Here is a 23,665-nt window from a genome sequence, read left to right as displayed (position 1 = left end):
ATTTAATGTTCAGCTAAATAATAATAAACATGATAAACTCTTCACACACATTTGAAAAAGAAACGAAACTTTATTTCAATTATTTTGAGAACTATTTACACAATAATGCTGCTTGGACATCTACTGTAATTCATGATTATTTTCTGTGCTAAAAGATATTCTCTTGGTTGAAGAGACTAATTAATCCAATGAATCCAATATTCTTTGGCGTACATACACGACTAAGGGTCTGTGCCCACTTTCAAAAAACCCGTCAAGAAAACCATTAGTAATTATTACATAACATCTTAACTTGATGAGGATTTTTTTCAATAGGCTGCGAATCAAAGCTAATTGATTATGCAATATGTAATAATTAAAGTACATAATTATACATATAAAGTACATAAAAAAACTAAATAAATAACAACAAAATTCAATTTTACCTTTCACACCATGAAAACAAAGCCACAACCCATATTTTATAAATAAATAATATGTAAGAGCTCAGTGGAAGTATGGTATACAAACTGCCTATAATGTAGATATGAATTCAAGATATTGTCAAGGAAACATAACAAAGAGGGGGAGAAAACAAAAATGCTAAACGATAAAAAAAATGTATCAATCCTCTAGTATCAATCACAGGACATTTTGATGACACCGGCCATGTTTTTGATTCTAGAGAAATGTTACACCAATGTAACAAAACAAAAACATAAAGAAAAAAAAGGGCATTGTGTGTGTACAGACTAAAATTCATCATGAACCAAAACATTACCTGTGCCCTGACAAGTAATCTGACATTTATTAGAATAAAATAAATACAGATGGATGGCACAGTATGATTATAAAAAATACAAGGCCATAAAATGATGATGAAAATAACACATAAAAGATCAAACTTGAAAACTAAAACATACCTCTGAAATTCAACAGAAGATTTGTTCAACACACCAGTACAAAGTTTAAAGAGATTATTATACTGTACTGAACTGACATGCTAATATGATACGTGTCGTATTAAAACTTCCGCAAACTACATCAGTTGCATCTACACACGTTGATGAAATTTATGATATCTCCTGTTTCATATAATTCACTATTCTCTGTCTAGACACAAGGACAGTTATCATGTTTAGTTTTAGAACATAGCAGCAGCTAATGGGGACAGAATAAGAATTGATTGACCCAGTAACACACTGAGCTACAAAACTGTGTTTACAAATGCCTCTTTCCTCTGTATAAATGTAATAATAATAGGTCATGTTGCTATTACAAACTAATTGAATGTTTGTTTACAAGAAAAACAAAAACAATTTCAAGTCAGTTTTTACTGATAATGCGGTCATCAAACATGAGAACGAAAAAATAGTCCACCCATCTAAATATACAGTGGCCCAAAAACTATCTGAACACTTAAGTCACATTTAAAAACATTTTTAAAATGGTTTCACTGCATTAAATAGAGAATATGTGGCATCTCCAAACAAATAAAACATGAAAATTTAAATTTAAATCAACGCTACTTTTAGTGGATGTACTTTAAATCTACACCAGTGTTCTATCAGAATGACTTATTAAAAATTTTCCTGTGAATTGTTTCGCTTGAAAAGTGTGCTTTCAAAAAAGTATTTAAAATAAAAGCCACTTGTTTTGCTATTCTGTCATGTAACGCGATGACATTTATGCACTTTTAACATGGCTTAAGCATCCAAATGTATTTAGGGGCACTGTATCTATTCAAATTTGTGCAAAACTACAGCATATTTAATAAACAAGCTTAGAGCTTAGGCATGCAAATCAGCCCACAGCACATACAAATCCCAAAGACAGCTACAGTAGTTTGCACGGCTCTAGGCTAAAGAGAGCAAAAGGTGCTTGATAATTTGTTGAATTGAGGCATGTTGATTGGAACGATTTTGATTGCCAGGCTAGTTCCTTTAAAAGAAATCTATCCTTCACACAAACACATTAACAAGTGACACAGTATCATAATGCAGCACATTAGCTGAATGAACAAAACTAACTTCATTGTAAGTAAACTGTGCCCCGGACCTATTCAAAATCCATGTACAGCATACAAACACAACCAGAACTCTCCCGAGCCCTGTAATATCCCAGTGACCTCTAATGACACCCTGACCTTCTAGCCGGCGCCAACGACTATCAAAATGAACTTCCACAGACTGTAAATGGGGGTAAAGTGCACTGCTGGTGGTCTGCCAGGGTGACACTGCTGGCAATTTACCCACAACTGATGCTAGATGGAACAGGACATGACCCGTTCCTCCTTCTGCTATAGCAAATGTGCAAAACCTAAACACTAAATACTAAATAACTGATTACAGTCTCATATCCACACAGTCTTTCCATCATTGATTACAATGTCTATCCTGACTAAGCCAGACTAAAGGCCCGTTCACAGTCACACTAAGGTCGATAACTATAAAGATATAGTTCTATAAATCGTTCTCAATATTAAAGAATAGCAGAGTTCACACCTCAGCTATAACGGTAACAGCACAGAGAAACGATATCGTTGGAATCACTTTCAAGACGATTTTATCCAGCTGATGAATGACAGCCAATCAGAATCCATCCAGCTTTAACGAGCTTGAGCATTTAAAGTGACAGACAAGCTGATCTCAGAACGATGCTAATATAGTTATCGTTATAGTTATGTTTCTTGGTGTGAACAGGCCTTAAGTCTTTTAGTTATTGTTTAAATGCATTGTTTTGACTTAAATTACTGTAGTATCCTAAAACTATGTTGCACTCTTTGGTAACAGGCCATGTACTAAGATAGTAATTGTGATCTTTTCTTAATACCTCAGGTGCCTTTTGCTTTTAGGATTTCAATTATTATTTTTTTGCTGCTGGTTGTGAAGTGTCCCGCTAATACCCGTTGTTCGAGTCAACAAATCTAAAAAAGTATGGCTATAAAAACAGCATCATGAGCACATGAAAAAAAATGGGTATCTAGAAAAATAAAATTCTTTGTATCCTACATCCGGGACCCATGGATCTGGAACAGCTGCAAAAGAGTTAGAAAATATATTATAGTCACAGAAATACACTACTGTTCAAAAGTTTGGGGTCAGTATGATTTCTTTGGAAGAAATTATAGTACTTTTTTTCTGCAAGGATGCATTAATTTGATCAAAAGTTAAAGGGATGGTTCGAGGTCATGGTGCAAAAGACCCTAGGTTGATTTTACTCCGAACCATCCCTTTAAGGCAACGACATTTATAATATTACAGAAGATTTTTATGCTCTTTTATTTTCCCTTGAACTTATTCTTTAAAGAATCCTGATAACAAATGTACCAATTTCCACAGAAGTATTAAACAGCACAACGGTTTTAAAAATGTATAATAATAAGAAATGTTACTTGAACAGCAAATCAACATATTAGAATGATTTCTGAAGGATCATGTGACACTGAAGACTAGATGCTGAAAATATATTATGAAAACAATCACTTTAGATTGTAATCATATTTAGCAATAGTACTTTTTCAATGTACGTATTTCTGATCAAATACATTTAGCTTGAGGGTGAGCAAAATAGGTTATTTTCAAAAACATTTAAAATTAAAGCTGCAAGCAGCGATTGCGGGCCCAAGCCGGTGGCACCGCCACCCTGGTGCCTTTAGTTCCACTAAAGGCACCGGGTGGCGGTGCCACCGGCTTGGCCCTCCATCGCTGCTTGCAGCTTTAATTATATATATATATATTTAATATATATATATATATATATATATATATAAAAAAAAAAATATATATATATATATATATATATATATATATATTATGTAAATTCTTTTTTTCCCCCTGCGCTGTCGAGCCCCCCTGCCACGCCCGGGTACCAGCTTCAGCCTGGCCCTGATGGCCGCGGGTTCTGACCTGTGTGCAAAATTTCAAGAGTTTTCGAGCACGTTAAGGCCCTCAAAAGTGCCAGAGATTTTGCACACAGCAGAGAAAGGGTTAAACTAAACTAGCCCCCCTCCTCACACACACACACACACACATACACAGATCCCCCCCTCCCCTCCCCACCCCACACAGACAGACACACACACACAGAGGGGCAGAGGGAAAATGCTCCAACAGTCCACATTCAAACCAAAATATCTGACTTCCTGTTGGTCGGAGCTAATGACTGTAAATTAGAAAGTTGTCCGGATCGAAGAGAAGAATATACGTACCGAGTTTGGTTACTGTAGGTAAAACGAATACCCCATTTTTGACTAAAGGTGGCGCTACTGAGCCCCTTACCACGCCCGTTTCTGAAACTTCGCACATGTCTATTACACAATAAATGTCAAATGCATGTTGAGTTTCATGCAATTTGAAGCATGTTAAGAGCCTCAAATGCATCCAAAAAGAATATGAAAGTTTAAAGCGTTGCCATGGCGACAGTATTAAAGATATCAATAATCCTTTCACAGGTCTACATCTGTCATGTGTTTACATTATACAGATGAAGTTTGAAGCAAATCGGGTAAAAATAAGAGGGTGAATTCAAAGCATTTTGAAAGTGACATACTTCCTGCTGCCAGTTGGTGGCGCTATAACTTTGACTCACAATAGTCACATCCATGTGATCGGCCTCTTACAACAAACACAATGCTGAAGTTTCATCAAGATCAGTTAATGTATGAGGATGTTATAACACACTTCCTGTTTCCAATATTCGCCATAAATTCGTTTCCTCGCCACGGCCAAACCGTTCGAGATATCAAAAATCCCCTCGCAACTTTTCATCCTCCATGTCTTGACTTCATGCTGACCGAGTTTCGTGGCGATTGGTTGAATCGTCTAGGAGGAGTATTTTAAATTCCATTGCATGTGTTTTTCTAACTACCCCAAATAGCCGACTTCCTGTTGGGCTGGCGTAAAAAGTCAGAGCATGAAGGATATATGAACCGGTGAGATCTATAAGTGTACCGAGTTTCATATTATTTCATGCAAGCGTGTTTGATTTATGGACCAAGTTTTCGGACCCCGTTCCAGGGGGCGCTGTCGAGCCCCCCTGCCACGCCCGGGTACCAGCTTCAGTCCGGCTCTAATGGCCGCGGGTTCTGACCCGTGTGCAAAGTTTCAAGAGTTTTTGAGCACGTTAAGGCCCCCAAAAGTGGCAAAAACCTTGAAAAAAAATTTATTATAAAGAAGAAGAAGAAGAAGAAGAAGAAGAAGAAGAATAACAAAAAATCCTTAGAAGAACAATAGGGCTCTGCGCCCTTTCAGGGCTTGGGCCCTAAAAAATAGTACAGACCCCAGAACTTTTGAACAGTAGTGCATAACTACAGAAATATAGAATTACTAGTAACTTTGGATATGGATAGTGTAGAGTGAGAAATATGCCTCCTTGTATGTCTCATGTAATTATGACAAATACGAAGATCATTTTTGCTGGAGATGTGGATATGGGTGGAGATGGCAGTGACCTAATGGCAGTTAATGGAACAGACGCTGTGCTAAATATTGAAGTCATTTGGTTGAGTCATTCATTCGCCATTTCTGGTATAGTGACCTGTGCTAAAAAATCCAATTTTTAAGATACATGTATCCAAATTTATATTCAAAGTTCAGTAATGCACTATAGTTTGTCTGGACACTTGTGAATTGTGTTTACATAGGAAATAGATTCTTACGAGGGAAAATCATGCTTGAGAGTTGCAAGGAGGTAAAGGCTATTGCATTTCATTGCATTGTGCTCATAAAAGGCAAGTAAAACTAGTTGGATAAATCCTCCTCATACAACCTTGTATCATAGGACTATTTTCACAGCCAAACAAACTAATATAGATTTACTGTTGTTTCTTTGCGCTCGTCTTATTTGGTGCACTGAAATGCAATTTACCAAAACCCTCAGACTGCTAGAATGTTGTACATCTACCACTAATACAACCAACATGACAGCATTTCCTCACCAAATCCTTTGACACAAGTTTCTGCTAATCTCTAATCCACTCATTGGGGGTGGCATTTCTTTCTCCCACTTCCTCCTCCTCCTCCTCTTCCTTCCTCGCTCCATCTTCCTCCTGTGTGTCCGAGGTCTAGTTGTGTTATGAGTGGACAACAGGGTGAACAGAAACCAGTGGGATCGCAGCACGACAGATGATGGCACACCAAAAAAAAAATAATGAAAAAGATTTATGAATTTGTGAAGAGTAGGTGTGGGAGGATCTCAAGGCTATTGATGTGAAATGAGATGAAAAGAAGCAGATTTTGTAGGTCGTAAGCATGTTTTTGAGGAATGTGTCAGTGGAACTGTGCTTTACGGTGTTTGTGAGATGGCACGATCAAAAAACGATGCGTTGCGCATGTATGTGTCTGTAGGTTCTCCAACCTTAGTCTTGTGGCTCTGCTCCGTCCCCAAACCCCCACCCGAGGTGTGCAGCTCTTTTGACACCACACACAGAAATTCAGCCTGGTCCTCTGTTCCATAGCTGTAAGATGAGCCAATGTTCACCATCTTGAAAAGCAAAGAACAGCAAAGAAAGAGAGAGATAGAGAGAAGGTCTTTCTTCATGACAGGTACTTGAGATTTGAGGAAAGGGGAGAGGACCATGAAGGAAAACATCAAGATGGATCAAATGCCTAGTCAGCTGTACCAAAAACATCTTCATTGCATTCATTAGAGATAGTTTAGGTTTGTCAACTAGTCAAGTTGGCATGCTGATGGTGTGTTGTGCTGTATGGATGCATACTTTTTGTGTGAACCATTCATTTTGTGCAATATAGGGTAATAGATATTTAGCCTTGATTTTTTTTTTAAATGTTGGTACTACATACCGACAAAGCTGGAATATCATATAGTTTGTAATTTTTCAACAATGCATAATGATTAAGAGGTTTTGGTGCAACTGACCACGTAAAATCCAGATGGACACAAATGGCAAACGTTTAATTTCACACGTTAGCTATGCTACTGGACTCTGAATCTGAGGGGAGAATTGGACACTGGGAAAATTAGGATCAGGGGAAGGGAAATCAACTCAGTGTCAGTCCAACCCACAGTCCAGAGCAGTCCGGGGCGGGGTTTTCGGCAGGCGCGCACGCTGACCTGCTCAAACTTCCAGCCGTCCGACATGGTGGACACCATCTGGGTCAGCTCCTCTTCCTGACACTGCAACACCCGATACACGTGCTTTGGTGGTACCTGCTGTATGAGAGACAGAGGGAGAGGGTGAAGACTGGTGAAGAGTAAAAAAAGAAATGTGGTGGGTAGCGGAGGAGAATGCCAAAAGGCAAGTATGGAAAGAAGAGCGAGAGTGGGTGGGAAACTGACGGCTGTTGCATAAGCACGCAAATGTAGTCACAAATGTACAGTAGAAACTGAGACGGACAGAAATATAGTGCTGAGAAGGTGATGAAGCTGAAAACTGCATCCTAATGGGGAAAAAAGCAATAGCTTATATTTCCAGAAAATGAAGCTACATGGGAGGCATGATAAAACATCCTGCTCATTACCTGTGTAGCCTTGGAGTCTCGCTCAAGAATCCTCTCTTTGATTAATTTAATCAGCGGTGTGATGTTGTAGAACTCTGCCTCCTCCAAGACACCTGACGGCACAGACACACTTCATTTTTACATTCTCATACAGTTACGTGCTGTTTTGACTAGTGTTATGGAAATTTTACATTTAGATATGTTTCTTTTACTTTTAGATGGGTACAACTTTTATTAACGATGAAGATTCATTTTTACTCATAAGCATTTAAAAGAATATAATCAAAAGCACATTATTAAAGATATAAAACTAAGTTTTTATAAATGTATAAGTTAGAACAAGCTTGAAGGAACAAAATGTTCACTGGGTCATGTGAAGACTATGTGTACTATAAGTGTGAAAAATATGTGCGCAGCTTTGATCGAACTAAAGATAGACGAGATGTGTGAAAAAGAGCAGCAGCAAAGAACAGGAAACTTTTGCAGACATGACGTTGCTCAGACCAGTTAGAATTTGGGTTGGACATGAGATAATGAGCTAAGACATCTCCATTTAAGGTAACAAAGGATTTTTACACAGGGTGTGTTAGGGTATATAACCTTGGCGAAAGGGACTAGCCTTCGCCTTCTCATGTCAGATGCTCTCTGCGTGAGAATGCCATGGACCTTCTCATATCAGACGCTGTCTGTGTGGGAACGTCTTATTTCATGCATGAAATAAAATACTTTATTTAATCTTTTGAGAATCGACTTTGTCTCCTTCATCCAGGTTTTTGAATATTGATAATTTCCACAACAAATGGCGACGAGGATGGGATTGCAAAACCGATGATCGTCGTGAGGGGAACAGTTGACTGGCCATCCCGAGAGAACACTCTACGGCTCAAAATCCTCAAGCTTAAGGAAAGAGAATTGTTCAACTCCTCACGACGACCTAGGTGGACGCAATTAAAGAACTCACAGACAGTGAGACTCACAAGACGGTGAGAGAAAATTTAAATTATTCACATGGTGGATAAGAAAATTATTTGCGTATTGAATATTTTTTCTAAAAGGGTCAGAGTTTTGGAATAAGCGTTTCCAAACAGGGTTTGAGAATAAGCCTAAAAGTAAGTTCTCAAATGCCATGTGTTAATTCTTCTCTAAAAGGGCCAGAGTTTTGAGAATAGGTCTGATAGAAAATTTCTCAAACACCAGACAAGGTGCTCGTTCGAAGTTTCGGACATTAGAGGAGGCACTTGTTTGGGAAAGACCTGCATCGACGGAGACAGGCAATTTTGAAAGTCCTAGATTGACGAATTTAGGCATGTCGTGGTGGCCACGCTGAGAGGAGAATTAACACAGTAAATATAGTGCGTGGTGACCACGCGGGGGAAAATATTTAAATACGCAAATATAAATACTGTTGATTAAGAAGGAAAGAGGAAAATTTATAGGTAAATATAAAGTAATAAAATAATAAATAAAAATACGCAAATATGGATTAATAAAATTAATTAATATAGGGAAATTGAACAAACAAAATTGTCTAAGTAAAAATGGGTAAATAGGGTTAATTCCATGTAATATGTAGAAATTACTGAATGTGAAAATTCTATAGAAATCAAATTATCTCCAAAGAAAGTCAAAAGTCAGAACCCATCAGAACACCGCACTAGAGACTTTGACAATGTATGGGCAGTGAAACCACAATTAGGCGACGTATGTTTATGTAAATTAGGGACCCAACAAGGGGCAATAATGGCTGGTACAGCACACTGTAAAACCACGATAATCATGAATAATAACAAATGTATAACATCTAATGGTACAAATATCACATGTCCAGGTGACGACGATGACCTCGGAGAGACAACAGCTTGAACAGTATGTGCACACCCTTCCTAAGAAATGGATGGGGTGCTATTATCCAGGACTTTTAGATGTAGGAACGGAGGTTTATTCGAAAATATGCAAAATGTTAGGAACCTCTTGTTGTTTTAATTTGACTGACGTCTATCAAAATGTATCAGACATAATAGAACACATGAAAATGGCCATAGCCACTCCAGATGAAATGTAATCTTCACTAGATAATTGGTTCTTGGGCCTGCAGGGGTGGACGAAATTGTTAATAAGTACGATTATGCCAATCGGATGTTTGATTTTCATTTTGATTTTTCTTTTAATGATTCCATGTTTAATGAATTGTATTTCTAGAATCACTGCTATGGCAGTGACTGCCACAATGGTGAGAATGAATCCAGGGGAATACACAACAATGATACGTAGGGCACCAGAGGACGAAGTTAATGTTTCAGTGGATGATGATGATGATGATGAGGATTATGAGAACGAGAGCGAACATGAGTTTGACTAGAAAATTAAGTAACTATGGGGAAAATTTACCTGTTGTAAATTACTATGCATATGAAAAAGTAAATGTCAAATTGTGTGTATGTTCTTTGAATGAACATATGGGGGATTGTTATGGAAATTTTACATTTAGATATGTTTCTTTTACTTTTAGATGGGTACAACTTTTATTAACGATGAAGATTCATTTTTACTCATAAGCATTTAAAAGAATATAATCAAAAGCACATTATTAAAGATATAAAACTAAGTTTTTATAAATGTATAAGTTAGAACAAGCTTGAAGGAACAAAATGTTCACTGGGTCATGTGAAGACTATGTGTACTATAAGTGTGAAAAATATGTGCGCAGCTTTGATCGAACTAAAGATAGACGAGATGTGTGAAAAAGAGCAGCAGCAAAGAACAGGAAACTTTTGCAGACATGACGTTGCTCAGACCAGTTAGAATTTGGGTTGGACATGAGATAATGAGCTAAGACATCTCCATTTAAGGTAACAAAGGATTTTTACACAGGGTGTGTTAGGGTATATAACCTTGGCGAAAGGGACTAGCCTTCGCCTTCTCATGTCAGATGCTCTCTGCGTGAGAATGCCATGGACCTTCTCATATCAGACGCTGTCTGTGTGGGAACGTCTTATTTCATGCATGAAATAAAATACTTTATTTAATCTTTTGAGAATCGACTTTGTCTCCTTCATCCAGGTTTTTGAATATTGATAATTTCCACAACACTAGATATGCACCGATATTGAAATGATTAAAAAATATTAATCTAACACCTAAAACTAAAATGAATCGTCGTAAATGCTGCAAGTGAATAAAGGCAAGATTACATTTAACAGTGCAATTAGGCTATATTAGTGTTTTTAAATATTAACTTTAAGATGAAAAATAATCTAAATGTACAAAATTACCATATAGCCTACACTGAAATATTCTAAATCGACTCATATTGTTGTCAACTAAAACTGTAAAAAACAAAATGTTAATCAAAAAACAGAACTAAAATTGTAATGAAAACTAAAAAAAATATAAAAATAAAAGTAAATTGTAATGTAGACATGCATTTTCTGTAAAAGCTGCGTTGAAACTATGTATTGTGAAAAGCGCTGTACAAATAAATGTGAATTGAATTCAAAAGTGTTAATACATACTATAATATGACATTAATAATACTAAAATAGCACAACTGAATAATATCGATAAATAAAAAAGATCTCTAATATAATCATATGGTACCAATGCATCAATAGTAAGTGTTAATATTCAAATATATATTATTATTATTATAATATTAAAACTATAGTATTAAAATGGCATTACCACAAATTTGAAAATGCATAGTCTGACAAGTGACAACAGTTCTGAGAATAAATGAACAGACCTTCTTCTGCCAACTCCTTGTTATAAACCAGCTTCCCATGTCGCAGATAGTTGAGTATGGGACCAAAATAGGTGGGATCTCGGTCAATCACATAAGCGCCAGTTTCATCCTAAACAAACACATCACAGGTCTCTCAGTTTAATAATTAAATACAATTAGATGTTTAATAATGTGTATTTACTTGTATAAGTACAATGTCATTAAAGATGTAACATATAAAATAAAATAATGATGTATATAATATTTTACCAATATTAGATGTTGTTAACTTGCTAATATGTAGATGACGGACTCTGTGCTGGAGCTGTTTAACTGCAGTACAGAATGCACTGAACAGTACATCACCTCAGGGAATAAAATGTGACTTGGCACAAGAGAGGATGAACATTAAAGGAAAGGGCATGCGGAAAGTGGCAGTGAGCAGAGGTCACATTAGCATGGCCACGGTCATTGTCCTAGAATGGCTGAGGGTCTCCTCTTTGCAATGAATTACCCTAAGAGCTCAGCGCATGCAGCTCTATCGAGACAGGACCTACGGAGCAGGGAACCGTATAGGCCTACATCATACCCTAGTACAACATGCCCTACAGAGAACATTACACAACTGAGCCCAGGGCAAGAGCATTCAAAAGGCACAAAGAGGAATCAGAGAACAAGGGAGTGCATAGAAGCACATTAGGGTGAAGGAGGTAAAAAGAAAGGAAGATGTTGGCGTAACAGAAGGCTCAAGACTAAACAGCAGCACTGCAAGGTTATAAAAGCACTATAATAGAGAAAGCAGAGGGCATAAATGAGAGAACACTGCAGATTCACAACATGGACTTGAACAACACACCTACACAACAAGCTAGATTTGATTCATTGCACAGCTCTTCTTTTGATTTATTCGTACAAAAATCGCACAATTTTGGTGATATTCTGCTTTATTCAGTAAGTTCCATTTGTGACTTGATTCTGTGATTCCATCTGCATCGCAGAAATCACAGGGCTCTACATGGTATTATGTTAAAAGAGAGTTAGTTAAGTGGGTTATTTATTGTTGTGTTATAAAGCTATAACCATTAGGGCTAGTAAAAATGGATTTATTTTCAGTTAGTAGTGGTCCCCTCTCAAAACTAGGTTTGGGTACTGCAAATTTCAATTGCCGTAAGGTAAAACCATTTAGTCAAACATTTATATCAAACATGTTTTTTATTCTGTTTTTTTTTTTTTTTTTTTTTTTGCAAAACGTTTTGTTGCAGCTGATTTCCATGAACGAAAATCAGCAGCCTAAAGAAACACTAACATTTTCCTATGGTTTTAACAAAAAACCACAGCAAAACACAACTGGACTAATTTCAAACATTATTAAAGACAAGTTAACAGTAATAGAATAAGAACAAATTAGCAAAAGCACAAATAAATACAACTGAACAAAGTTCAGAAATGTAAAATAAGCATTTTCTTCTTTATATAAATAAAATATTGATGAATCCTTATTTAAGTTACAAAAGTTATTCAGTCAAGATCAGAGAGTGATTTTCTTTTTCTTTTTTTCTTTGATTAACAGTAATGACACCGACGGCAGGTTTTAGGCTGCGGTCACTTTAAGCCTTTATGCAGGATCCAATATACTGTTCCAAATGCGTTTTTTCTTCTTTTCTTCCTCTGTGTTTACGAGGATATTTTGACGTAATTTTGTGTGCATTTGTTAGTTCAAGCGCAAGAAGACACGATAGAAAACTCAATTTGGTATTTGTGCACTAAATGAAATGCGGCTCTTAGTGCCTTCTTTTGCTTGAAAATGGTTTGAAATCACATTAAAATGCACACACAGGAATCGATAAGTGGAATCGAATTGGAATCGATTTTTAACTTTTAACATTTGGATATATGGAACAATTGTTTCAGCTACACACCGCCGGCGCTGGTATGGCGGTATTTGAAAAATACATATCGTAATCGTATACAATCATTTTGGGACTAACAGATTGACAAAATGGAAATGAACAACATACTAATTTTCCCACATGGAATGCAAAATGCACGATGTTTAATGATGACATTAATTTACACATGATGAGCAAACACACACACACACGTACACAAATCCCATTTTCGAACCAGCAAGTGCAGAAGACAACCACACAGTACACATGACTAGACTTGACAGCAGCAGGCATGACAACACCTGCGCATGACTCCTGCAGCGAGTCAGAAGAGACAAGCTGTTGTCCCGCTCGGGATTTCACAAGAACACGAGAACGAACACAGGGGATTTTACACACAATACTACTGTATGCCTTAAACACACAGAATTCAAATCAAACAAGTTCGCTATCTGTCCATGCTCATCTTGTGTTAACGTTTAACTCTGCAGTTGCACAAGGAAGTATAAGAACCATGTCCCGATAGGGAACTAGCTGCATCCCATGGGAAATACCTGGTAGGCAAACAAAGAGCTTATTAATTTCAAAACAGAACTGTATAATAACCTGTTCTGTGCCACATAAAGCATCACAGCATGCAATAAGAAGGACAAATGAACTATTTTTAACAGAACCAATTCTGGCTCATGTTAAAAGCACATTCACTCAAGATGTTGACAAACTAGCTAATAATATTTACTATAATAATGCAGTCAATACCTCCTCATGACATAAAAGATAAAACATATCTTAAAGGGATAGTTCACCCAAAAATTAAAATTCTATGAGTGTTGGTAACCAAACAGTTTTGGTTCCCATTTGACGTCCATTGTATGGACAAAAACAACAACAAAAAACAATAGACGGACGTCAATGGGAACCGAAACTGTTTGGCTATAATAAAATATAAAATACGGCTTTAAAATATAAAATAAAAACTATACACCCAAACTCTTCGAAAGGGAAAAATACATATGTAAACTAGCAATGAAGAACAGAGCAGTCCAGGAATAGAACAGAGAAGCCTCCATAGATATTTTAGTGCAGAGGGCTGGGAGTCGTCAAGGTGCCATGACTTTAATCTCATTAGAAGAGTGACATGAGCAGTGAGAGAGCACACAACACCACAGCGGCCAGTAATAACTGAGCTGTGATGAGTGATCGTCTGTGCCTCGTCACTCACTGTGCGGATGTGTGGAATAAGAGGGAATATAAGAGGATAGCTTGGGTGGGGGTGGATACTGTGAAGGCAGAGTACCATCTGTTAAGTCAAATACTTTTTGTATGCCTTAAGATTAAAAGACACATTAAATAACACGCGTATAACACACATTTAAATCTATCGGTAAATCTCACCATATTTCACCCCAAAACCAAAAGACAGAAATTGAGAAATTATACTTTCTTAAAGACAATGAAGCTTAAAGAAAATTTAAAATTATTATTTGCATTTTTGACAATATTTTCATAACTAACATTCAATTTGATATGATAACTAACGAAGGAAAAAAAGGAAAAATACATAGGGGTGAGTTTAGGGTGATTGGGACACTTTTGCTATTGTGAAAATTGGAAAAAATCAACCTGAATTCACCATACTGTAAACTGTATTTACCATAGATGACGACCCATGGGAAGACATATGGAACCATATTAAAAACATACATGCCGAAAAGCCAATACAATTCAAAATCATCCAAAAATGTCGTATGTATGTGAACCTGGACCACAATGGGTCTTATGGGTAAATTTTTTTACATTGAGATTTATACCTCATCTGAAAGCTGAATAAACGAGCTTTACATTGATGTATGGTTTTACAGATCAGTCACAAGCAATACAAATTTTTGAAAATCTGGAATCTGAGGGTGCAAAAATTATATAAATATTGAGAAAATCACCTTTAAATTTGCCCATTTATGTTGGCGATATTGCTGCGTCCACTCACAAAAATAATTTTTTGATATATTTAAGGCAGGAAATTTACAAAATATCTTCATGGATCATGATCTTTACTTAATATCCTAATGATTTTTGGCATAAAATAAAAATCTATCATTATGACCCAAATACAATGTTTTGTTGGCTATTGCCACAAATATACCTGTGCGACTGGTTTTGTGGTCCAGGGTCACAAATAGTCCCCATCCATTGTCTTTTCTAATCACTGATTGTCATGCGTTTAAAATGTATACTGAAGTAGGTCCCATATTGCAAGTGCTCATGTTACAAGTGTTTCTATCAAGTGCTATTGGAAATACTAAAAAATATATATATATATTTGGCATCCAACTAGAATTACATCCAGTTTTATTAGATTTGGGCCTTCCAAGCAGACACGTAAAGACATCTGCCAACAGGAAATTATATGATAACCTTCGCTGCCAGAAGAAAACATTTTATTGCAGTGGGTCAGTGATAATAAGGCCCGCTTCACATAAGGGTTTGCATATAAGGTAATATTTGCTCTGGTCCCACTGGAACTCCTGCCATGTGCTTTACATTCTGACAAATCAGTTCTATAAGATATGGATGCTTTGTTTGGATTACCTTAGGCCTCATTTCCCTTGGGTCATTTAACAAGGAGTATCTTAACCATAATACAATCAAAATGTATTTATAACGCACAATAAAAACAACAGACATTGACCACTCTGATGTCCAAAACTTTGCTAAAAAAAACAGTTTTGACCGCAATGCAATGAGGAGAGTATCAATAAAAATAACAAATAATACTAAAAATGTAATACTAAATAATAATAAAAGAAGCTTCATTATTTACATCCCAGATATGATTTCATGAGCTTCACTCCAATAAATTTAGGATGTCCTGATGATCTGGCCATCACCCCATCAAGAGGACTTCCCTCTACACAAAATCAGCTTCAGGTGGATCACATTATACAATCGTGCAGTAGTAAAATGTGAATTTTACTGGCTGATGACGCTGTAATGCACAAACACTTGGGGGTCTGCATTAATAATCAGCGTAGCACGCGCACATCCATCTGACTGAAGACCCCCGTCGCATCATTAATACACCTCAGCGCCCTGTATCACAGAGTCATACATTAACATCACTCACTGCTGTCTTACCGTGTCCGAATGTAAGTCTTGCTGCTGGCACAGTCGGTAAAGAAATGAAGTTTGTTCCTTTAGCAGCGTTTGTCGTGTCGTTAGAAACACCGTCCCACCGACGTTGAGACGGACCCATTTGCCGTTACTGCCTCCGGTGGTATTAACAGCCGAACCGTTTCCTATGATATTTTCAGACCCACTGGATTCAACAGCAGTAGCCGTGGCTGTCGTGGCACTTTCGCTTCCCTCGTTGTCTTTGTTGTTGTTATTGTTGTTGTTATTATTGTTTAGATTGCCGAGTGTCGTTGTTGTTGCTGAAAGGGATCCCGTTTCCGGTAAAGCCTGGGGCGCCGCCGTTTTTCCTTTGTCCTCCGTTGCCATTAGGGTACTACACTGAGACTGGTCTGATGCGGACTGTCGGTGCGGCTCGGATGCTGTTCGGTTGCCGTTCTGTCTCCCACGGTGAAGCGGCGTGCTACTGTTTTTTTTTCGTGTCATAGAAGTAGAATAAGCGCGGCAGTTGATTGGTTCGTATCCTGCGATGTGTTCGCCCCGCCCACATGCCAGTTGATGCTCTTTTGACGCAGAAACCAGTGCAGATTCTAGGATGAGGAATGTATTTAGGCATTAGCAGCTATGCACATTTAATATTCTGCATTCTTAAAAATATTTAAGATTCTTGAACGTTAGTTAAGTTTGTGACTCGCTCTTCGGTACATTTTCATTATTTTGATAACATGATTATCAGGTTTTAAACAAAATTAGTTCAGCTCGAGTGGGACAAATCAAATAATTTTTCACTCAATTTGTTATGCTGATAATATATATTTGTAACGAGCCTATAACAAAATATTCCACAAAAAAAGTAATTAATAATTATAACGTTTATGCCTTTTGGTTTCATATTTTTTGACCATATGGGTAAGAAACATAGACTGTAAAAGGTAAGAAATCACTGATAAAATGTAACATCTATTTATGTAGATTCATACTGTAAATTCAGCATCTTATCAGCCTGTTACAAAGTATTCAGCTTGCAAGGACTTTAAGAAAACATATTTATATAGCCTAAATAATATTAAAATTAAAGTAGCCTATACTCTCACAATTTAAAATTTGAATACAATTATTTAAATAAAATATATTTCTATTTAATTCATCACTTGTTCAATGACACTGCTGAGTGTGCTGACTTTGTTCAAGTCAACTCAGTTTATTTATTTTTTTACTACCGGCTGTTGAATCTTTGATTCTGATTGGTTGACGGACATTCTAATTTGTGCAATTTGTTAATATTTATCACTTATGAAAGTAGGCTTTGTCATGAACACAGATCTCAAATTAGACAAGTTATAGTCAAGCAACTTTTATTGCATAAACAAGTATTAAGCATTCAATTTCACAAAAGTATTATGGGGCAAAAATGTACCTAATGACTTTGTAAATCTGCCTGTAAATATCTGATGCAAAGTTGATTAAATAATTTTCGAGTCTTGTATCCTCTAGACTGCTGTTCATACACTGTAGCAGACTGTCTTGATCTCTGGAACCAAAAAGAAGGGGCTGAATGGTGATGAATGAGAAGTTGAAGGTCTGAGGGAGCCCCCGATGAGCTGTCCGATTGAAACGGCTCCAAGAGAAAGGTGGAAGACCATTCTGAGTAGTGGGTCCGTTCACAGCTTCGGCTGTGAACATCTGGGCCATGTGGTAATCTGTAACCTAAATGGATGCAGCCTCCATTAGAATCAGACTATTTATGCCAGCATTTAAAGGAGACTTATTATTTTTGAGTGGAGGGAAAAACATGCTGTTTTAGTGTTTGTATCTTTAAATGCAGAAGAGGGCGGAGCCTTTACAGCTTGTCCCTCATATACTCTGCCAAAAACTAAAACATCCATTTGGTTTTGATTATCCTCTCTATCACAGTCTTGACATTGCTGTTCTTCATCATCATGGAAGTTTATTATCTGTATGCGTCTGAAAGCCATTTTAATCTAACTTCTGATATATGGTTTTCTGAATGCACACATCCAAAGCACGCGCACAGAAAGCTCTCTGTCAGACGGTGCGTCCTGTGAGTATTAAACTAAGTTCTCTTTCACATCTTATTGCGCTTAAACTGTAAAATACACACAAGGTTAAATCAAAAACACACAAAGTTCACAAACACAGTCGGTTATGTCTGTGAACACAAACAGCAAGTAAAGAAATGTGTATATTAGATCTGTGTATTAAAGTGAAAGCAGCGTAATATACAGTATCTACTGCTATATATGCAGTTAATATGAACCAAACATCAAAACAAAAACATCACTTACTCCTCTTCATTGAATAACTGAAATTATGATTTTTGGGGATTAAAAAAAAAAAAGAAGTGGGTGGATTTTTAACATTAAAGGGTGCTTCTGTACACCCGCTGCAGACACACATTTATGTTCAAACACCAAAAGACAATTTTGCATAGGTCCCTTTTAATAATAACACATAGACCAACATGACCTATTTCTGTACCTTAGTATCATAACATCCCCCTGGAAGAGGTCTTCGGAGCCTCAGATCATTACGGCAGCAGATGGATTTACAAGGGTGCTTCTTCGAATATGGGTCTTTTCTGTAATCTAACATGACAAAGTGCTACTGTTCATCAAAGACATGAGATTATGAAGACGGCAGATTAGTTTGAAGAAGCATTTTTGAATACTTTCCAAAAAGAGATCCTAAACTCACCATTGTACCTCATTATATATTTCAAGGTGTCCAGATTAGTGACTTTTCCCTGATCCCTGCGGAAAATCTTAGCACGTGGACAGAGGTCATATGAGAAGTCTTCACCATGCTTTTTCCACATCGCACCATAACCACTCATTCGGTAAATGTCTGAGTGGAAAGGTATGTTGTAGGATGCCCAGTAACCTATTGAGACGATTTGTAAAGCATGCTATTGTTCAATTTAACCTTCAGTGTTTCCAGCCTTACATCCTCTCAAATAAATTTTCATTGGACTGATCATAAGGATTTCCTTATTATAAAAATACTCCTCACCATGACGCAGCGCTTGTGACTGATCTGAATACGCCACCAAACCAGGAATCTGCTCCACAACAGTCAGACTCCATTCTTCAATCTGCTTTCCAAGTGAAACTCTTTTCAGGTCCACCACCATATACTGGTTATTGTAGGTCCCTGATCAAATTCATCCAAAAATAATTGAAATTAAGAAATATTTCAAGAGTGTGGACCTCTCATTAATAGGTTTGGCTGGTCTAGTATATCTATTTTTGGGAGGTCAAATCTTAAAGGGACAGTTAATTCCATCAATCATTTACTCGCCGTCATGTCATTAAAAATATGTTCCTAGGCCGTGTGTCTACCAAAGCATTTTTAGCCAGCTGACAATGCCAGGCGCTCTTCTGAAGGCACTTGAGAGCGCTTCAGTGGCACAGCGGGTTTTTTGTGTGTTTTTGTTTTCATTTGAGGTTGCAATGATCTGATTTCACAGATAGGTTGTTTCTGAAAATAAAATAGACACAATGGCCCTCATTTATGAAAAGTGCGTACACCAAATTTTCAGCGTACACCCAAAACCACGGTGACTTTGCGATTTATCAATATGGACGTTGGCGTACGACACGCTCAAATCCTACGCCAGCTCAGGAGGTGGTGTACATGTACGCATGTTTTGAGTTTGTGCTGAAATGCGCAGAAAAACAACACACAAAATGCACTGACTGTACGCCAGGTGTACGCTGGAAATTTGGTGTACGCACTTTTCACAAATGAGGGCCAATGTGAACTCTGGTCCTTTGTTTTGATATTTTTTCTGTTGTTGTCGTTGTAAAAGCAGGATGTGGCAGTTGGGTGCAGTGTTGGGGAAAGTTACTTTAAAAAGAAATGCATTACAATATTGCGTTACTCCCTTTTAAAAGTAACTACTAGTAATTGTGTTACTTAGTTACTTTTTAAGGAAAGTAATGTGTTATGTTACTTTTTCTCACCTGGGCTGGGCTTGTTTTTTTTTTTGGGGGGGGGGGGGGGGGTTTGGTAAATCACTTACTCCCGATTTCTCTGTCAGTCATGAGAAAACAAAGTGACTTGTGTTACTTGTTTGAAAAACTAACTCAGATGTTTTGTTGTAAATGTAAAAGTAATGCATTGCTTTACTAGTTACTTCAAAAAAGTAATCTGATTACATATATCGAGTTACTTGTAATGCATTACCACCATTACTGGGTGTGGCATTTGTCCCGCCCTTCCTCCACTGTGATTGGACGGCTGGATAAATGTGACAATGATGAGCGCTTTGTTTTACCCAAAGTTGAACATTTCCAGCTCTCGACCACACTTTTTTTCCCCCTCCAAATTATCACTTAAGATTTCTTGTTTTGTTTTCAACCGAAGAAAGAAATGACATGAGAGTTGGTAAATGATGACAGAATTTTCAATTTGGGGCAAACTATCCCATTAATGCTACACCATACAATCAGATTCTAGAGAATTGTGTGTTTACAACTTCGCTGCAATGTTGATAGACGACACCACCACAGAGCACTGCAAATACGGACCACAATATTTGCATAAAATAATCCACCTTTGTCTTGTGCATCTCTTTCTCACCAGAGTTGTGCTTGGAAAATATTTGGGCCCATTGCTTCCCTGTGCAGGCCAGCGCATTTGCTACACGCACCCTCTGCCAGGAAAGCAAAGCATCTGGGGTCACCAGGGAGAACAGAGAGGAGTTGAACACGTTGTTTGTTGTCTGAGTTACCAACAACCCCGTTCCCAGCAAATAAAAGTCATCCAGAGATGACAAGGTCCCTGGAAAGGATGCGAGAAACAGTTTTATAGTACTAAATTAAACCATTAATTACTAAATTTGATTGATAAAAGGCAAACATCTGCATTTATATACCAGGGTAGCTGCTAAAGGACAGTCTGCTTGTGCCATTATGTTTATTTTTCAGGCGAAAGTCCCAGTGCTTGTAGATTCTCATGCTCGCTGCATAGGTGTACCAGCTGGAGTGACCAAGCAACAGATTCTCATAGCCAGGTAACATCTGCAGATAGAATAGGAACAGAACAATTAAAGGTGCACATTGGCAAGGCCATAACAATAGGCACAGCCCTGAATATATTTAGATATGGGGTCAGACATGGGGCTTTCAATGGCCGATTCCTACACTTTGGTTCCACCCAATATAGCATATGTGGATACTGTCATGAGGTGAAGGCATCATTTTACTTCTAACCTTGATGAGAGCAGAGCAGTGACTCATCCCTGGCATTCTGAAGGAGTCCGAAGAAGAGTTGGAACGCCTTTTGAGTGCAGGGATTAAATCTAACAAATCCCCAATACCATTGAGGAATTGAACCGCAAACATGGGCAGAGGCTGGGAGTTGAAATGCAAGCATGTAGTTTCACTCATTAACACAAAACGAAAAGCATTTAGGCTAAAGCATGATTGTCAATGAATGAATAAAAATGACAAAGTTCACTGGAGGAAATTAGATTGTTTCAAATGTCCATGAGGGTTATCAAACGTGAAGAATGAGATGTACGGTGCAAATAAACAGATGCATGCAGAATTCATGTTTTCTGACCTTTTCTTGTCTACTTTTGGCCCAGAATGCTGCCCCGGCATACAGTCCATCTATCTGAGCCACTAGAAGACCCACATGATGCCAGAAGGGATCACTTTTCCCATTTAATTTCAATTGTGTTCTTGTCCATGAGTCCTGCTCACTATTTCAAAGAATGAACTATTAATAAATAATTCAGTATATGTTTATGCAATAAATAGTTGTATCAAATAATCTTGGAAAACATAACAACCCCAAGTCTTCAAAACCATGAATAACTCAAAGTCTCCAAAACCTATTTTGTATGTTGCAACATGTGAATACATACAGTGATATATACAATGTGTATGTTTAAAATAATGCAAGCAGGTGTATTTCATCATATCCGACATTATTATTGTAATTTTGGAATAGTGCAATCAGTTTAGATAGTAAACGTCAACTTACCTCATAAATGATTTCAGAGGTTTCATAACACTATGATCCTTAATCATCTGAGGATACATATTGAAGTAATGGTTTATCATCTGTCTGTGAATGAAAAAGTAATTGATTATAGTTTTAACTGTAGTGTGTTATTTGATAATTAATTTACAGTTAAAATATTTTAAATGTACAACATAAATGTAATTAAGTACAGTATATTTTAGTATACCATAAATGCTTGTCAGTACTTTAGCTAACTATATATGACAATAGAAGTAATTAGGAAATGATAAAGATGTTCTTAAACCCTACTTAAGTGGATAAAAAGCACTCTTAAGTCAAACTAATTGCTTTAAATATAGATTTAAACTATACATTTTCATTCAATTGTAAATAACATGCATTAATTTAAGTGTACAAACCATTACATTAATTTCACAGTTAAGTAGGCTATATTCTTTTAAAGTATTATTTACGTATTAGGCCTACTAGTGGGCTATGCTAAAATGTACTCCTTTTTCCACAAGGCTTAGTATAATTTGCTTTAAAGTGAGAAAACTTACGAAGCTGTAAGGAATCCTTCAAGGTATCCGGCCAAGAAGTATGTAATTTCATCATTCTCCTGGGATTCTCCATAACCAGCCTGCACTTCCAGCACTCCCCATCCAGAAACAGATAAACTATCATTGAAATAGCCAAATGCATCTCCGTCCTCTTCCATTGCATCCTCTTTCAGCACCACAGACCTCTGAACAGCATCCCAATACACGGTGGCTCTCTGAACATCTGGTAAACAGAGAGATCACACATCAATACGATTTGAGGGTTTAATATCTTTTATTTTAATTTAAATTATATTATTGCCCAAATGCCCAATAGAATTACGGGCACGGGTTTGTTGTAGCTCCGATCCGCCTTATTAAACTTAGTTTTTTCATGCTAGTCTTATGATGTTATGCAAATTTTAAAAATAAAATAACCATCAGTATGACCAAAATGTGATAATAAAAGAGTAAAATTAATTTAAGACACTTACGCTGAGCTTTTACGAAGGTCACCGTTAGGACGCACAAAATAAATCCCCGTGTAAATCGACTCATGTTTCACGCTGAATCAAGTTTTCAGCATCACGACAGCTAATGATCGAAGAGTTTGCGAATTTCCATCCGATTAAAGTCGGAATACTGGTTCGCATGGTTTTCTTATGTTCGTAGACCTACATTTAGCTATTTATCACCTGTTGGATCGCTGAGAAAAAAAATTCCACCCCAGATGGGACTCGAACCCACAATCCCTGGCTTAGGAGGCCAGTGCCTTATCCATTAGGCCACTGGGGCTTTCGTCATTGTAAGGTAACTGGTGGCTTATAAAGATGCAATAGAAATATATGTTACGTATTAAAATTATCTTAAATATTACTTATATATTTAGTTTAATATATCGCATCTAAAAAGTCCCTGATGCATATCATTAATCGATAATTATTACTCGCTATT

The 23,665-nt window shown here is 37.1% G+C and overlaps 2 protein-coding genes and 1 long non-coding RNA gene across 5 annotated transcripts; 1 reads left to right on the top strand and 2 right to left on the bottom strand.

Moving 5' to 3' along the window:
- Positions 1–40: 40 nt before the first annotated feature.
- On the bottom strand, positions 41–16,709 carry kctd17 (potassium channel tetramerization domain containing 17). 2 transcript variants are annotated; one of them, XM_079596320.1, is made up of 7 exons: positions 16,185–16,709; positions 11,182–11,290; positions 7,461–7,552; positions 7,006–7,152; positions 6,337–6,462; positions 5,918–6,043; positions 41–3,016 (listed from the first exon to the last, which is right to left on the bottom strand). In XM_079596320.1, the coding sequence occupies exons 1-6, from the start codon at positions 16,662–16,664 to the stop codon at positions 5,942–5,944; spliced, it is 1,056 nt and encodes a 351-aa protein (XP_079452446.1). In that variant the 5' UTR covers positions 16,665–16,709; the 3' UTR covers positions 41–3,016; positions 5,918–5,941. The 2 variants fall into 2 exon arrangements, with proteins under 2 accessions (XP_079452446.1, XP_079452447.1); XM_079596321.1 differs by having other exon boundaries at positions 7,054–7,152; positions 16,185–16,704.
- LOC306990055 lies at positions 16,131–19,091 on the top strand. Its single transcript, XR_013795805.1, has 3 exons — positions 16,131–16,195; positions 17,673–17,809; positions 18,920–19,091. It is a non-coding gene; the product is annotated as an uncharacterized lncRNA (long non-coding RNA).
- plbd1b (phospholipase B domain containing 1b) lies at positions 17,519–23,510 on the bottom strand. Of its 2 annotated transcripts, XM_079596318.1 has the most exons (11): positions 23,206–23,510; positions 22,733–22,955; positions 22,191–22,274; positions 21,765–21,906; positions 21,413–21,553; positions 21,076–21,220; positions 20,781–20,981; positions 19,209–19,349; positions 18,894–19,079; positions 18,678–18,784; positions 17,519–17,885 (listed from the first exon to the last, which is right to left on the bottom strand). In XM_079596318.1, exons 1-11 carry the CDS (start codon positions 23,267–23,269, stop codon positions 17,577–17,579), a joined length of 1,743 nt encoding a protein of 580 aa, XP_079452444.1. In that variant the 5' UTR covers positions 23,270–23,510; the 3' UTR covers positions 17,519–17,576. The 2 variants fall into 2 exon arrangements, with proteins under 2 accessions (XP_079452444.1, XP_079452445.1); XM_079596319.1 differs by lacking the exon at positions 21,413–21,553 and having other exon boundaries at positions 23,206–23,464.
- Between the last annotated feature and the right edge of the window lie 155 nt (positions 23,511–23,665).

Source organism: Phoxinus phoxinus (genome assembly GCF_949152265.1).
Source record: "Phoxinus phoxinus genome assembly, chromosome: 21".
Lineage (NCBI taxonomy): Eukaryota > Metazoa > Chordata > Actinopteri > Cypriniformes > Leuciscidae > Phoxinus > Phoxinus phoxinus.
Note: the sequence above shows the minus strand (reverse complement) of the source record. Positions and strands in the feature narration are given on the sequence as shown.

Bases quoted from the DNA above. Each gene is read 5' to 3' on its own strand.
- kctd17 (XM_079596320.1), bottom strand. From the start codon at position 16,664: ATGACACGAAAAAAAAACAGTAGCACGCCGCTTCACCGTGGGAGACAG. The intron at 11,291-16,184 runs GTAAGACAGCAG...GTGTTTGTTTAG, and splicing joins AAGACTTACATTCGGACACG to GATGAAACTGGCGCTTATGT. The intron at 7,553-11,181 runs GTCTGTTCATTT...CTGTGCCGTCAG, and splicing joins CAAGGAGTTGGCAGAAGAAG to GTGTCTTGGAGGAGGCAGAG.
- plbd1b (XM_079596318.1), bottom strand. From the start codon at position 23,269: ATGAGTCGATTTACACGGGGATTTATTTTGTGCGTCCTAACGGTGACC. The intron at 18,785-18,893 runs GTGAGTTTAGGA...TTGTCATGTTAG, and splicing joins ATATATAATGAGGTACAATG to ATTACAGAAAAGACCCATAT. The intron at 17,886-18,677 runs GTACAGAAATAG...GCATCCATTTAG, and splicing joins GGGGATGTTATGATACTAAG to GTTACAGATTACCACATGGC.